The sequence below is a fragment of the Cervus canadensis genome, chromosome 1 (genome assembly GCF_019320065.1).
Source record: "Cervus canadensis isolate Bull #8, Minnesota chromosome 1, ASM1932006v1, whole genome shotgun sequence".
NCBI lineage: Eukaryota > Metazoa > Chordata > Mammalia > Artiodactyla > Cervidae > Cervus > Cervus canadensis.
In genome coordinates this window covers 120758017-120774571 of record NC_057386.1, presented here as the reverse complement: position 1 = coordinate 120774571, position 16555 = coordinate 120758017, and the positions used below count along the sequence as shown (strand labels likewise).

Sequence of the window (16555 nt, the reverse complement as noted above, 5' to 3'; positions counted from 1 at the left end):
CCCTCAGTAGCACCTCCCCACCAGAGACCCACATCACTTGGCTACCCAGGAGGAGCCATCAGTGCCTGCCTGTGCTTTTTTCCCTGTTGCTGGGAAAATAGGGCTTAATTCAGAACTTTGCTCCCAAACGGTGCCGTGGAATTCTTGTAGAATTGTGGTTAGGAGTCTAGTTGCTGGAGTTTTAAAGACTAGCAATCAAACGGATCTTAGTTCTTTTCACTTTTTATCTCCGTGGCTTTGGGAGGGTCACTTAAGCTTTTTGGGCTTCCCACGTGGTTCAGTGGTAAAGAATCTGCCTGCCGGTGCCAGAGAACATGGCTTTGATCCCTGGGTGGGGAAGATCCCCTGGAGAAGGAAATGGCAACCCACTCCAGTATTCTTGCCTGGAGAATCCCATGGACAAACTTGCCTGGAGGGCTACAGTCTATGGGGTCACCAAGAGTCGGATACGATTTAGCAGCTGAGCACACGCACACACTTAAACATTTTGAGGCTATTGCCTCACCCATAGAACAGTGGTGATACCCAGTTGATTGTGGGCGCCTGAGAATTAAATGGACTGGAACTCCTGGCATACAGTAGGCACTCAGCAGGAGTTACTTGCCTTCCTGCCCTTCCCTCAATCAGACCGTGGGGCATCCACAGTGCTCCATGCCCAGAAAGGGGAGATCAGCCAGGCCTGAGGCAAGGGTGAGAGTCACAGTAAAAGTGAGCACATTCTGGACATCCAGACAGACTCCGGGGCTTCCCTGAGCCCATCCCCAGCATTGCTTTGCCTACAGCTGTTCTGCCATCATCCAGAAAAGGTGTCATTTAAGATGCCAATGCTATCATGCCAGCCACCTATAGTGATACCCATAATGAAGACAATTTGGGTTGGTCACTGATAGGCCCATCACCAGGGGAACAGGACAGCCCAGGGTGTCTGTGCCAGGCCTGGGTCCCAGCCCCCTGCCAGGCATGTGCCTACATCCACCCCAGGATGATGGTTATCGAGTAACCCAGCCTTACAGTTCCAAAGCTCCACTGCCCCAGCAAGTCAGGAGGAGGCAGAAGGGGCTGTTGAGTGAGATGGGAACTGGCAGATTTGTCCTTCTGGCAGCAGCATCCCACCCCACACAGCCTGGTCATGCCAGGAGAAGGGCGGCTGGCCCAGGACACGACCCCTCTCTCTTGGATGACGTTCTTGCTTTGGACTCTAACCTCCATTCCGTTTCTGAGTCCTCAAGGCGCAAAAACATCCACAGGGAATAATGGTGTCCAGGAATCATGTGGCCCTGGCAGCTGACCCAACCCTTCTCCTTTTCATTCTTGCACCAGTCATCTGGAGTTCAAGTTCATGTGTTCATTTCACAGATGGGAAAGTGGAGACTCAGGTCTGTTCAAGGACACACAGCTAGTAAGCAGCAGATGGGCCCTTAAACCCCTGCAGGTGTCCCCAATTCTAGAAGCAAGAACTCATTGGACCCTGTGAACTAATGGTTTGTTTGTTCTTTTAATGAATGGATTTGAGTCCTATTTTCTCGCAGAGGATGTGTTCTATCAGGTCAGCCAATACACATGTTCCCAGCTGAGGTCCAAGGAGAGGCTGCTATGCAGTCTTGCTTCGGCTCTCACTTGGAGGCGACCAGGGATGGACATGGGAGTGGGTGGTGCAGTGCAGGGCAAGAAGCTCCAGCTCTGGGGCCAGTTGGGTGGGTTTTGCAATTCTGCCTCCCTGGTAGAAGGGCGGCCTCAGAACAAGTCACTTAATACCTCTGAGCCCCATTTTCTCTTGTGCAAAATAAACTAGACAAGGATGAGTGAGTTGTTTTTAGGATTTAAGATTAATGTATATGAGACACATGCATGCAAGTGTATATATTGTATATCTCCTCCAGGAGTATTAACTCAGTCGGTTCAGTCTCTCAGTCGTGTCTGACTCTTTATGGCCCAGCACGCCAGGCTTCCCTGTCAATCACCAACTCCCGGAGCTTGCTCAAATTCATGTCCATTGAGTCGGTGATGCTATCCAACCATCTCTTCCTGTCACCCACTTCTCCTCCTGCCTTCAGTCTTTCCCAGCATCAGGGTCTTTTCTAGTGAGTCAGCTCTTCGCAGCAGGTAGCTAAAGTATTGGAGCTTCAGCTTCAGCATCAGTCCTTTCAATGAGTATTCCGGACTGATTTTCTTTAGGGTTGACTGGTTTGCTCTCAGTATTCACTAAGCCAGTGTTTACCGAAGCTCTGTATAGAACATAAGTGCCATGAATAACGAGGACCAGCTCTATTTGTTCGATGAAGATGGAGGAGGGGGTGCCTCAGTGGTGAAGGAACAGGATGACGGTTTGGGCGTTGAATGTCTCTCCAGACCATCCTGTCTTGTACCTCCCACTGGGTCTTGGCCTCAAGTACAAGGTCAGGTAGTGCCTGATGGGGAGCACAGGGCAGGGGAGGAACGGAAGAAAGCCAGCAGAGATGGTCCAGGGACAGCAGTCAGTGATGGAAGACCGGTCCTCTCTGGGCTGTGAGACAGGGCTCACTCTGTGCTTCACTTCTCCAGGCGTGATGACAAGCTGCGTATCCAGAACGGCTGGCTGTGCCACTTGGCCCCAGAGATCATCCGCCAGCTGTCTCCCGACACAGAGGAGGACAAGCTCCCCTTCTCCAAACACTCGGATGTCTTTGCACTCGGGTAGGCGGCCCAACCCAGGCTCTTCAGAGCCCCAGCCTGGGCAGAGGGGCACTTCCCTTTTGGAAGGGAAAGGCATCTGTCTGAAGATTTCTGGGTGAAATTATGGGGGGAGGGGTCTGAGCGGGCTGTAGTAGAGAGACCATAGCAAACCTACATGCCTGGTTTCTAACTGATGATGCGAACATGGCAAATTGCCTGACTCACTCATTCATTTATTCATGCAATAGCTTTGTATTGCGTGCCTAGTATTAATGAATTGTCAAAAACTTAGTGGCTTAAAAAGACATTTATGATCTCAAGTCTCTGTGGTCAGGAGTTTGGGAGTGGTTCTGAGCTGGCTCAGCATCTCACATGAGGTCACAGTCAAGATGTTGACTGGGGCTGCAGTCTCATCTGATGGTTTGACAGCTGAGCATCTGTTACCAAGGTGACCACTCACATGGCTATTGGCAGGAGGCCTCAGGTCCTCACCCCCAGGCCTTTCCACAGGCTCAGTGGCAAGAAGCTGCGCTGCATTTTATGACCTGATCATAGAAATTATATATAGTCACTTCTACCATACTCTGTTTGTTAGAACCAAGTCAGTAATCAAGGTGAGGAGTATCAATTTGTAGACATTTTAAAACCAGCATAGGTTCCCTATTCTCTCTTGTCTAATGGAAGACAGACAAGGAAACAGTTGTTTTTACAAAATTCCATGATAAATGCTATGCTGAGGATAAGCACAGGACTGTGGGAAGAAAGGAGGAACTAAATCCAGTCTGGGAGATCAGAGAGGACTTCCTGGAAGAGGGGACTCCTGAGCCTGTGTTAAAGCATAAGTAGTCCAGGTGAGGGTAAGGTAAAGTGTTCCAGATAGAAGGGACACATGAAAAGGAACAAGAGTGACAAGGAACAAATTGTCCACCATGGAGGACACTGGGGAGCCAGGCAGGGGGAGGAAAGAGAGCCGATGGATGGAGAATCGGGGGGGAAAATGAGACTAAGGTGGTGAGATGAAAGCCTAGAGAGGAAAGAAGGCACTCTGCAGGGACTTAGAGGCTGAGTTAAGATGTTTTCATCTTCAGGGCACTAGGGAGCCACTGATGGTTATTAAGCAGGAGAATGATGTAATCACATGTTGAATTTTAGAATAATCTCTACTGTGTCAAAAAACAGGAAGGAGGAGGACAAATGGGGCCAGGTGACCAATGCAGGGGGAGACCCTGAAATTCTGCACTGAATCAGTGCCGGGGGAATGAAAGCTGGGATTGGACATAAGAAGCAGGATTTGGGGAGTGGAAGTGATAGGGCTTGACTGTTGGTTTAAATGTGGGTGGTGCCAATATCTTCCTGAAACAACTGGGTAGAGAGTAGTGTCCTTTGCCAAAGTAGAGACCCTGCCTTGGGTGGGGCGCGGGGTGTACCAGCAAGGCAAAGAGAGCAGATCTGGACACAGTGAGTTTGAGCCACCTTGGAGTCAGCCGACGGAAGCGACCAGAAAGCAGCTGAATCTACGCATTTGAAGTCTGGGGACGAAGAGCGTAGGACTCATCAGCAAAGACACAGTAACTGCAGCCGTGGGAGAAAATGAGTTGTCTTTGAGAGTACAGAGGAGGGAGAGAGGCTCCAGGGCACTGTCCTAAGACGGAGACCCCGGCACTCCAAAAAGATCCACCAGGAGCCTCATCTTACCTTGACCGTGGGGGGCGGTTGCCAGGACTGGCAGAGATGACGCTGGGGAAGCTGTTTGGGAAAGCTGGAGGCTCGCAGATATGTGAAGTGAGATTTTAGCACCACCAGGAGCTGGTACAGAGACCATCTTCCACGGAGAAGCACCCCCACTGTGTCCTCTCCGTAAATCAGGGTGGGGGCGGCATTGCCTGGCACATCAGGATTCTCGCCATCTGTCACTTGGACCCCTTTAGAGGCTGTCACTTGTTCCAGCTAGTTTATGCCCAGATCTTTATCTAGTTAAATATTGTTATCTGAAACCAAATTGCAGTAATTAAGTTGGTATATTTTAGTATCAATTTAGCAAAAGAAAAAAAAAAAAGAATGTAATTAACAAAATGTACCCAAGTAAGTAATTGGTTTTCCACTGGAGTTTTAATCTTGAGCAATTTTTTTCCCCCTTAAAGCAAGTTTCTCTTGAAAGTTAGGTTTGAAAGGAAGTTTTAATGAGACCTTTATTCCTGACACTGCTGAATTCCGAGGGACCTGGTGCTCTTAGTTTCCTGCCAATTAGGTGCATCTTGTTGCTTGGGAACCTCATGCTGGGACATGACTGGGAACAAAAATGGATTTTTTAAAGTGTGTTGAGCACCGTGTTAAGCTTGTCATGGGCACTGTCTCAGGGCATCTTCAGAAGTACAACTTTGAAGCAGTTACCACCGTTCCCAACTGACAGATGAGGAAACTGAGGTTCCGAGCGGCTCCGTGACTTGCCTTACAGTAATTAACCATGGAGCTGGGAATTGAGCTCGGGTCATCCTGACTCCACAGTTGGAGCTTTTAACCACAGACCCCCCAGTGGGCTTGACAGTCATTTCACCACTCAAAGCCCTACTTCCCTCTGCCGCAAATCAAAGTTAATGAAGCCACTGTGATACTCTAAGGACTGAATGAGAAAACATCTGTAAGGCACCCAGCACAGGGCCAGGCTTCCAATAGTCTCCCTTCCCCAGTTCACATGAGCAGTGCCTACTCTGTGCCTCTGTCACCAGGCCCCAACCATCAACTATAGGGTCGCCCTCCCTAGTGCTTCACCGCCCCGGTTACAAAGGACCCTAAAATAGGACAGTGTGTAGGTTTCCCAGTAGAGCAGGATGGCCAATGGTGTGATTCTGTGGTCAAATGGTCTCAACTCTAGCTGTGACCTCTCTCACAAGCTATGTGACCCTGGGTAAGATACATAACCCTCCTGAGCCTCAGTTTCCCCAGCTGTGAAATGGGGCTGATAATAGCACTTCTTGTTTTCAAATGTAGGTTTTTAACCTTCTTGCAGTATGATGAGGCCAGTAGATCAGGAAACTTACCATTGGATAGTTTGTTATTCACAGCTCCCAAAAGGAGAGGGCACATTGTCCCATGCAGGGGCTCATGGGGGGGCACCAGGGTCAATCAAGAGGCAGAAGGAGCAGGAAGAGAATATAGGCAAGAGCCATTATTGTGGTTTCCCCAGGAAGGAATGGATGAGGCAGGGTAAGCATATTTAAGACTGGCTGGTTTGACTAACTTCAGTGGGCACAGGGTCTGGGAGCTGTCTTGAGTAGGACAGGGGAACACCAGACCTGAACCTGAGAGCCTGATAGAGGAGATGGGGGACAGAGCTTTGGATTGGTTAGTTTGTATATGAAAATCACCACTTACAGGTCAGCCCTTTACTGTCTCTAGAAATTGGCTGGCCCTGAGAGGGGCAGACCCTCCAGGGTCAGCAAGACCCCAGGTATCAAAGCATCAGAATAAAAAGGCTTGCTTAATACACCTCCTCTATAATCATAATAAATACAAAGGGCTTAGATTAGTGTCCAGCACAGAGTGAAAACTCAGTAAGTGTTATTGTTTATGATGATGATGACTAGAACCATCCAGCACCTTAACTTGAGAACTTCCTGGCCATCTGACTCAACAGCCCAACACCTGAGCATCATCACCCATGCCTGCCCCAGATGGATGAGGTTAGCAGGGGAGAGAGGATGCTGAGAGGTGGGTCCCTAGACATAGCTGGTTTGATACAGTCCTCTATTAGCTCAGTTAGTAAAGAATCTGCCTGCAATGCAGGAGACCCCGGTTCCATTCCTGGGTCAGGAAGATCTGCTGGAGAAAGGGATAGGCTACCTACTGCAGTATTCTTGGGCTTCCCTTGTGGCTCAGCTGGTAAAGAATCTGCCTGCAATGTGGAGGACCTGAGTTCAATCCCCGGGTTAGGAAGATCCCCTGGAGAAGGGAAAGGCCACCCACTCCAGTATTCTGGTCTGGGTAATTCCATGGACTGTATAGCCCATGGGGTTGCAAAGAGTCGGACACGACTTTCACTCTTCATCATTAAAAAGGATAACCGAGTGCTCCATATTCTTTAAAGCAAATTTACATAAATTATCTCAGGTTAGAGGAAAGATCATTTCCTAGCGTTGTTTCAGATATTCCCTGAGTTGGGGAATCTTCTCAGTGAGTTGAGACCTCTCCCCATGGTCCAACTCAGTGATAGCCCAGCATCCTCTGAACACCCCTACGGCATCCACCATGGTCCTCACTGCTGCCCACACCTCTCCCAGCATCCCTTCAGCACCACCCAGCCCATCTCCCCGCCCATCCCGTATGTGCTGCTCACTGAAGCAAGCCGTGGTTTCTTCAGTCATTACCATATCATGATGTATGAAACAGACGATAACATAGTTGATCCCTCTAGAATAACCCCAGCATTGGGTTGTTCTGATATTCAGCCTCCCAGATAAACATTCTTCCACTGCAGTTTTATCCTCGTTCTCATTTGGCAGGTGAGGAAACCTGGATTCAGAAGGGAAGCAACCCACCCAGTGACATACTCCTAGCATAGAACAGAATCAGGACTTGAACCCTTCAAGGCAGTCTGGCCTTCAGATCTTTATTTTTTCTTTCCATTATTTCACAGGAAGTTTCCTTCTTAGAAAACACAAATATAATAGAAAAAATATGTCCTTTCTATTACTGAGAAAAGACAGCTTGCTTACATTTTGCTGTGTTGTTATTAATTCTCTTTATATCCATATACATATGGGTATACATATATCAATTGTGTATTATTATTATACATTATTATATACATATATCAATATGTATATAATGGTTTTTAAAAGTGTAACACATCTAATATACAGTTTTGTGTCCTGCTTTTTTTCACTTGAATTTATATATTTAGCATTTCTATGTCAGCAAAATTTCTTTGAAATTTCCAATAATAGAGTATTGCATTTCATTTTAATGATTTACCATCATCCCTATAACCAATTCTTGTTGAACAGTTTTGTTATTGCTACTTTTTTTCAGTGTCCTATATAATGGTGTACAGAAGAGCCTTATAAATGAATTTTTGTTTATATTCCTCATTTTCTCCTTAGAATCGTTTTCTAAAATTACAAACATGGAGCCAGAGATCCTAGCCACATTATATTAGACTGTTCAGTTTCTAGCTTTTGATTCATTTTAATTCAGGCACCAGAGAAGATATCCTGGGATAAGCATGACTTCTAAGACATCATGAAAGCTTAAAGTACATCTTAGGTAGCAAAACAGCTGTCCTGTATGGCAGAAACTCAGGGGCCAGTGTGATTAGCCGGCAGGCTGACTGGGTGGGTGTGTATTGATGAGGGGACACAGAGTTGCAGGTGACATATCACCCCAGCATCCCCTTAACAATGTCTGCCCACAGGACTATCTGGTATGAACTCCATGCCAGGGAGTGGCCTTTCAAGACCCAACCAGCAGAGGCAATAATCTGGCAAATGGGCACAGGCATGAAACCCAACCTCAGCCAGATCGGCATGGGAAAAGAAATCTCGGTAAGTCCCAGGATGGTGCCAGGTCTGGGAGACGAAGGGAGAAGTAGACACAGTTCTAGGCACTCCTTTTCCTACATGTTAAGGTTGCAAATGCTTCCCTGGAGAGTGATGAAAACGCCAGCCCACAGCCTTGTCAGGTAATGATTTGGAGCTTCGAAGGCAAAGCTTTCAAACTATGCCTGCAATTCAGTTTCCTACCATCAGGGTGCAGTACACTTGGCCAGATTTTTCCTAGCAAGGGATTGCTGAATCTAGTAGAACCAATGAATCCCTCTTTTTCTGTTATTTTTTAAAGATACATATTAAACTATCACCAATATCAATTATTCTAATTTTATTTAAATCTACATAAAAAGTTTAAGGCATCATCCAACTCAGAACAAGATGCACAAAAACACAGAAGCCCGAGTATAAATTAATAAACATCCTCCAAAACAGAGGAAGAATCCTCTGTTGATCAGAAAATAGATGAATCAGGGAACGAGTAATTATCTGGTATGTTTTTTAAGGATTACCTGTCTCTAGATTTCCTTTCTCAGGTGAGGCAATCACTGGTAGAGTAATTTTCCCCTCTGAGACTTTCAGGGGCACTTATAGTATTAGATGTGGATAGAACCCTCAGGATCTTCCTCCTCCCTTTTGAGAAAATTGCCAAAAGACTCCTTGGGGAGCGCTATTAATTTCAGTGTATCCCATTTCTTCTATAATGGGATTTACCTAGTTTGCTATATAGGCTCAAAAAGTGGATAAGTAAAAGGATGGATGATGTATGGATAAATAATGCATGGCTGGATGGTAAATGAAATGTAAATACATGAATTGAGATAGATAAATGGATAAATGCACAATAGGTGAATGTATGATGGATGGATGGATGGATGGATGGATGGATGACAGTGGAATCTGAAAGTGGAACAAATGGGTAGACAGATCTAATGAGATGCCAAGGAGTAATCAGCAGTTACTATTTACATTAAATCATCACGTTGGTTCCTTTTAGGACATTCTTCTCTTCTGCTGGGCCTTTGAACAAGAAGAGAGACCTACCTTCACCAAGCTCATGGACATGCTGGAGAAACTGCCAAAGCGAAACCGCCGCCTGTCTCACCCTGGACATTTCTGGAAGTCTGCAGAGTAAGTGTTTCTTCCCCCTTAGCATCTCTTCCCACTGCTCTCTCTCCTGTGGCTTTTGCCACCTTTTTGCTCCCCTACTCCCAACTCCTCTGCCAACTATCTCCTTTCCGTGTACCCACCTCCCTCCCCTACACAAGACCCTTCCCTGCTGCGTTTCTGTTCAGGGGGGTCTCCTCTGGAATCTGGGTCCTAGAGGTGTCCACACAGGGCACAGATCCCAGTGACTACCATGGCTATCTCATTACCCATCTCTTCCTGATGAAGGTTGACACCCCAGTGTAACTGAGCATCACACGGTAAAGTGGTACCCTGAACCCACCCAGCCCTACATGTCAGCTATTCATCAAAGTACAAAAGTCCTGGGGAGTACCTATTTCATGGATGATAAACGTGTATGCGTTGTCTCTGCCCTATTCCTGTACTGATAGCAGGCATGACTAATCTCACTCAGTGATACTCATCAGCAGTTACTTAGAATCAGCACATTGATGCCTTTCCTGGCCATTCCAGATTTGGTCTAACTCCTTTTACACATGGAGATACTGTGGCCCACAGAGACATTCAGCAGCTCACCCACATCTGCGTGGGGTGTTGGTGATAGAACTGGAGACACGGGTCAGGCTCCAGTTCTATAATTTGGAATTTGCTCTCCCCACAACCTCAGCCCCTACAGACTCCTTACTCACACTCATCTGGCCTTGAGATGGTTACTCCAGTGGTGTGGTCCTTCCAGAAGTCACCTGGGTCAGCAGTGGACTGGGGGAGTGCTTGGCTAAAGTAGGCGCAGGATCTGGGCCCTGTCTAGGGCTTTGTAATCTGCAGAAGGGCCCAACCAAGAGGTCTCAGTTGCAGCCGACACGTCCCAAGGAGGTGAGCAGCTAACTCAGAACTTGCCCCTGGGATCTTGGGTGGGCCCTTCCATGGCTCAAATGCCAGAAGAACTGGCATTTCTAGAATCCTCGTGCATGGCGAGTTGAAGGCAAGGCTGGGGCAAGCCTGTGTTCCAGAGCAATGCATCTCAAAATTTAATACACATTCATATTACCCAGGGGCTTTGTTAAAATGCAAATTTTCATTCTGTTATGTCTGGGGTGGGGCCTGAGATCTTGCATTTCCAACAAACTCCAAGGTGATGCTGATGCTGCTGGTCCATGGACCACGCCCTCCCTTCTGACCTGTGTTGTCCAATAACAGCCACACATCATATGGGGCTATTGAACAGTTGAAATGGGGTGAGCCTAGATTGAAATGTGCTCTGAGAGTAAAATCTACACAAAATTTCAAAGACTTAGGAGAAAAAAAAACAAGTTAATCCCTTCTCTCCCTAACCCCTAATCTTTCATCTGTGTTCTGTCTCTATGAATGTACCTGTTCTAGGTACTCCATTTAGCCAATGCATACAATATTTGCCCTTTTGTGTTTGGCTTCTTTTATCCTGCATGTTTTCATGTTTTATCCACATTGTAGCACAGCGGTCCCCACCCTTTTGGCATCAGGGACTGGCTTCGTGGGAGACAGTGTTTCCACAGGCCATGGAGGCGGGCGGATGGTTTCAGGATGATTCTCATAAGAAGCGTGCAACCTAAATCCCTCGCATGCCCAGTTCACAGCAGGGTTCGTGCTCCTATGAGAATCTGATGCCACTGCTCATCTGACAGGAGGCGGAGCTCAGGCAGTAATGCAAGCATGAGGGAGCAGCTGTAAATACACAGTAGCTTCACTTGCTTGCCTTCCACTCACCTCCTGCTGTGTGGCGTGGTTCCTAACAGGCCACAGACCGGTACCAGTCTGTGACCCAGGGGTTGGGGACCTCTGTTGTAGCATATATTAGACTTGTCATTCCTTTTTTATGCCTGAGTGATATTCCATTGTGCACATATACCACAGTTTGTCCGTTAATCTGTTCCTGGGCACTTGGTTTGTATGCGCTTTGGGGCTACTGTGAATGGCATTGCTGTGAACTTTGGTGTATGAGCATTTGTTCAAGTGCCTGCTTCCAGTTCTTTTTTCATCACCTCGACCACCAGTACCATCTCCATCATCTGGGCATCATTTATTAAACACATATGTGAAAGGTGCTATGGCAAGCATTCTATCTGCGTCATCTCATTGAATCCTCAAAACCCCCACCCCTTCACCAAGAGGTAATCTGGTACCCCCAAAGGAGTGCCCGAGAGGTTAAGTGCCTACTCCTAGGTCACACAGCAAGTAAGGGGCAGAGCAAGTATTGGAACCCAGCTTGGTCTGGACCTTGATCCCTCCACTTTACTGCTTTCTAGGCAAAGACTGCCTGTGTACTTTCTGGGTCTCTTTCTAAAACCATCCAGGGAGAGTGGGCGTAAATTCTGCCCCCAACAGCCCAGATCTTGGCTCAGCAGCAGTCAGTAGAGCCTCCACTCAGAGCTGGAGTCTGTGATGTGGGTCTGGTCTCCCCTCCTCCTCCTGCATCTCCATCTCCCACCGAGCATTCTCAGCAGCTCCACGTGACCTCAACCCAGCCACACCTGGGTGACCATCACTAGTCCAGAGGCCGCTTGCTCCAGTGAGGAGAGCCCGCTGCTTGCTGGCTGTGCACCCTTGGGCAAAACACCTAACCTCTCTGAGCCTCAGTTTTCGCATCTGTAAAAGGGGGGCAATGTCCCCCCTTTCTTGCGGACCATCCTGAGGTTTAAGTGAGATCAGGCATGTGCAGCGCTCAGCCCTGAGCCCAGTGCCCAATAGGACCAACCGCCTTTTCTTGCAGAGCGTGGGAACCACTCATCTCAGACCACCTGCCCTCTGACAGGGCGCTGATTCACTAAAGATGGTGTTGTCATACCCATGTGACCTCTTGCCACTCTCTCCCTTCTCTCCGCGCTCCAGGCTGTGACCACTGAACCAAGGGGACAGCGCTCAGCTGCCTCAGCTCCCAAGCCACCTCTCCTCCCCCACTCTGCCCTCTGCCAGCTCAGGAGGCCAGAGGCTCACCATCAGAGGGTACCGACCCCGGCCGGCCTGGGAGAGCTGCACGACTGAGCCCAGCGGCTTCCCTGCACCCAGACTCACGCCTTCACTCGGGCAAGGGCAGGGACCCCACGCCAGGACTTCACGGGACCGGTTAGGGGGACACGGAGTTGACCAGTGAGCCCTGGGGGACGGTGTAGACAAAAGAACTATGGGCTAAATGCAGAGCCCCTGGGCCATGGAGACGAGGGCAGGGGGCCCACGCGGGCAGGCTCGCAGGACTGGTCTGTGTGCGTGTGTGTCTATGTGCGCGATGCTATCTGCTCTCAACTCCTCTTGACAATAGGAGTCAGGCTGCCCCGGGTCCAGAGTGGGGCACCCCACCCCCAGCTGTTTTGGTGTCTTCGTGGGGGGATTTCAGCTGCGCTCTCTGCAAAGATGGTGGGGGGCTGCAAAGCTGAGCACCTGCTTAGTGGAGGCTACAGGGCTGAGATCTGGGCGGGGGTCTCAGCTGTTCGTTTGCAAACGTCTGTTCTCAGAGGCTCCACCCAAGCCCATCAGGGTTTGGGTACCTTTGCATCTCGTTCCAAAGTGCATGTCTTCTGCCCTCTGGGTCTCTCTGGGGTACGCTGCCCCCTTTCTGCCGCCTTCTCCTGTTCTGTGACAGCCTCATCCCTTTTTTCCTCTCTGCCCCCCCACCACCACCACAGTTTGGAAAGCACAGTGGCTCCCTGGCCAGGATGACTTCAGGGGGGCTCCTTCCAGCTCACCTTTATCCATGACACCCTCTGAAGTCTGAGCCTTGGGAAATGGGGCTCTGGGAGGGGTATGTTCTAGGACATTCTTTCTCCCTCCCTCTGCTCTTGCACTCACACCAGCTAAGTTTGTCCACCACGATGACAGATACGGGTTGCTGGGTTATGTGTTTGTGTGTGTGACGGGTTGTATGACGCGTGCATGGCATCCTGTTTGCCAGTGATCTCTCCCCCACCCCCACCGCTATGCCCTTAAGAAGTCCTTGGGGAGGCGAGGAGGGAGGCTGTTCTTCAGGGCTTTGTGTCCTGGGCTCCAGCCGGTGCCGAGCCCCAGAGTGGCTTCCCCATCCGATGTCTCTGCACATGCGGTTCCCCCACCTCCCATCGCTCGCCCCCTCCCCACCTGGACCAGCTGCTTTTTCTGACCACACTGGGGTCCAGTGTTCTACGTGGAGGTTGCCGGGAGCAAGTTAGGTGCAGAGCGATAAGGAGAGCCTCTATCTTATGTTCCTTATCTTACAAGGGAATGTCTTTCGTTCCCCAAACCCTGCATGCCACTCACCTGACCTGGCATTGGGGGAACTGTGTCCGCCAGTAGGGTACTAGCAGGACAGTTGGGCATTAGGCAGGAAGCCCAGGGTCGGCCCACAGTCCTGCCGAACGTCCTGGGCACTGCCCGGGCTTGGCTTCTTCTGATCACCACCTCATGCAGACATCTCCCTCCCAGAGAGGGGACCTCAGACTTCAAAAACCCAACCTAGGCTCAGACTCAACATCCAACCAGAGAAACAGGGCTCTTTCCCACTCTGGGTGGCCCCCAGACAGGTTCATGCTCTGGGGGCCAAGCCTGCTTCCACACTGGGGAAAATGATGAGACCAGTCATTCTTCCCGAGACCCAGGCCGAGCGGGAGCCCTGTGCCTCCCCACAGGCCTTCCTGATCACCTTCCCAGTGCTCCCAGCCACCTGGGACCAGAGACTCCAGGCCCTCACATGGGCCGTTCTGAATGTTCCTCTTCTGGGGGCATCTGTCGCTGTGGCCCTTGGGCCACCTTTTGTGTGTCCTAGAGCCATTTGCACATGTTTGCACAAGCCCCAGCTGCTCTGATGTTGCTGCAGGCAGCTCTCCGTGGCTGCCTCCCTGTCCAGGCAGGTCCCCCAGCAGACGTGCCCCAGACCTCCGCTCAAGCCTCCTGAGAGTCTTGCACCTCTTTAGCCCAATCAGACTTCTTGGGTCCCCGGACCCATCTTTATCAGGGACCTCTGTGCAGGAGAAGGAAAGGAGGGAGGGGAGGAGTAGTCAGGGTCAGCTGCCTAAGGCCAAAATGCTCACCAGAACCTCTGGCTGCTGTTGTTTCCAGAATTAAACTAACATGCCACCCAGAGCCTTTGGCAGGGCCCAGTGGCATCGCCACAGGCTGATTTTTCCATTTGTTCATAAGCACCAGCTTGAGATTAAAGACAGGGCCTGAGAGACCAGGGAGAAGCCCCCTGCACCTTTGTAGCTCCTCTGGCTGCGGAACTGGGTCCCGCATCACCTGCTCCCACCTTCTCCCTCTTTTCCCAAGTCTTTACTCAGCTCCCTCCTTCCTCAGTCTCTGCTGCAACCAGTCCAGCCCCTCCCTGTTACCTTCCTCTGGCTTCACCACCCTGAATTGTTTAGAAGCCAGCTTTCACAGAAAGAACCAAACCGCTGCTTTCCCTGCTGACCTCCATCCTCATTCACTGAAGCACTGGGAGGAGGTCACGTTCATTCATCTTCTGCAAGGAAGGAAAAGGGGTGTGTGCATTTACATCATAGTTGCCAGACCCACCATTGGCTCACTCTGCAGAATCCACGCGACACAGATTGTGTGCACACGTCCCACCACAGCTGCACGCAGGTGCCCAGCACCCAACTGCCAGTCGCTTCTGTCTCTGCCTCACTTTCAGCAAATGCTCACACACACTGGCTTCCCAAAGGGACCAGTCCGTGGGGTAAAGAGTCACTAGGGAGTCGTGACCCTGCCTTTTTTGCAGGGTGTGTGGATTTGTACACTGAATTCCACCCGGTTCTTCCTGGCCACAGGTCTTTCATAAAATGGGGGCGGGGGGGAGTCCCCTTGGAGGGAAACTTCCTTGACCTTATGTGGGGCCATCTCCACATGACACCATTCCCAGAGTGGACTGGAGATCAGAGATTGCACTTAATTGTTTTGTCCTGGTTTTCCTTTTGCTGGTCAAAGAGAAAACTCTCATCTTGCCATGGACCACTCCCCCCCCGCCCACACTCTCTCTATATTTCTATCTTGGATTCTTTGCCAATAGAAGCTCTGGATTGCTATCTGGAGACTAGATTCCTGTATCTGGGAAACCCTGGTCTGTCCCCGTTCCACCTCCCGCTGCACACATCCTGCCCCACCCCTCATCTCCCGCTGTTTTTGTGATTGGCTAAGGAACAGGAAAGAAGTGATATGCACTTAGGCCCAGTCACTGTGTTTAAAACTTTAGACTTAAGGTAGGCAGAATAGGCTGTATCCAGCCCATCAGATGGTTTGTACAGTGTTTAACTGGAGGGAAAAAAAAAAAACAAACAGGTTTCACAGTATGTGAAAACCCTCCAAAATTCAAATATCAGTGTGAATAAACAAATGTGGCTGGTGTATAGCCACACCCACTCATTTACATACAGGCCACAGTTTCATTTGTGCCACGACTACTTGTAAGGGAGACAGGGTGGCCCTTCAAGCTGAAAATATTTACCGTCTTGCCCTTCACTGAAGACTTGTCCTCACCTTTGATCTAGGCGACTGTCAGAAGGAAGGAAAAACCAGCTTGCACATGGCTCCCAGCTGGGGAAACCAGGAGCTGGGATGGGAGTCACAGGGGCCAAGAACATATTCTAGCAGGGGAAAGACTTTCCAACGGCTCGCTCTGGGAGGTAGAAAGCTCCCCATCCTGGGAGAGGTGTGCGGACATGGAGACCACTTTGTGGGCAGGATCTGGAGGGGAATTCAGGCTCTACCTCAGGAGGGCTCCTGCTTTCGTCCAGTCTCCTCGGGCTGCCGTCACAGAATACCATAGCCTGGGAAGCTTCAACAACAGAAACATATTGGCTCACAGTTCTGGAGGCTGGAAGTTCAAGATCAAGGTGTCAGGGTTGATTTCTTCTGAGGCCTCTCTCCTTGGCTTGGAGACAGTCAGCCTCCCACTTTATCTTCACCTGGCCTTTTCTCTGGGCCCACACGTGCATGACATCTGTCTCTTCTAAGCACACCCGTCACATCACACTACTGTCCTTCCCTTATGACCCAGTTTGACCTTAATTACCTCTTTAAGGACCCTCTCTCCAAACTGCCACAGTGGAGGTTACAGCTTCAACATATGAGTTGGGGGAGGGCGGTGTGTGCATAATTCAGTCCCTCACAGGACCCTTGGGATTTCAAGGACTCTGACGTGGGAGCCTTTGGAGGCAAAACTCCCATCCTTGGCTAGCTTTTCCATGCTTGTTCTCAACCTTGAGTTCCTAAATTTGCCCGCCCTGTCCTCATCC

At 49.7% G+C, this 16555-nt stretch overlaps 1 protein-coding gene across 2 annotated transcripts in view; it reads left to right on the top strand.

Moving 5' to 3' along the window:
• The window catches only part of KSR2 (kinase suppressor of ras 2), a 424918-nt gene extending 408901 nt beyond the window's left edge, over positions 1 to 16017 (top strand). Inside the window, exons 17-20 of one of the 2 annotated variants that reach the window (XM_043440060.1) lie at positions 2542 to 2673; positions 8063 to 8192; positions 9193 to 9326; positions 12189 to 16017. In XM_043440060.1, the coding sequence (XP_043295995.1) occupies positions 2542 to 2673; positions 8063 to 8192; positions 9193 to 9326; positions 12189 to 12195 (403 nt within the window). In that variant the 3' untranslated portion in view covers positions 12196 to 16017. Of the gene's footprint in view, positions 1 to 2541; positions 2674 to 8062; positions 8193 to 9192; positions 9427 to 12188 lie in introns of those variants that run through there. The other variant, XM_043440071.1, reaches the window with a different exon arrangement.
• Positions 16018 to 16555: the final 538 nt, after the last annotated feature.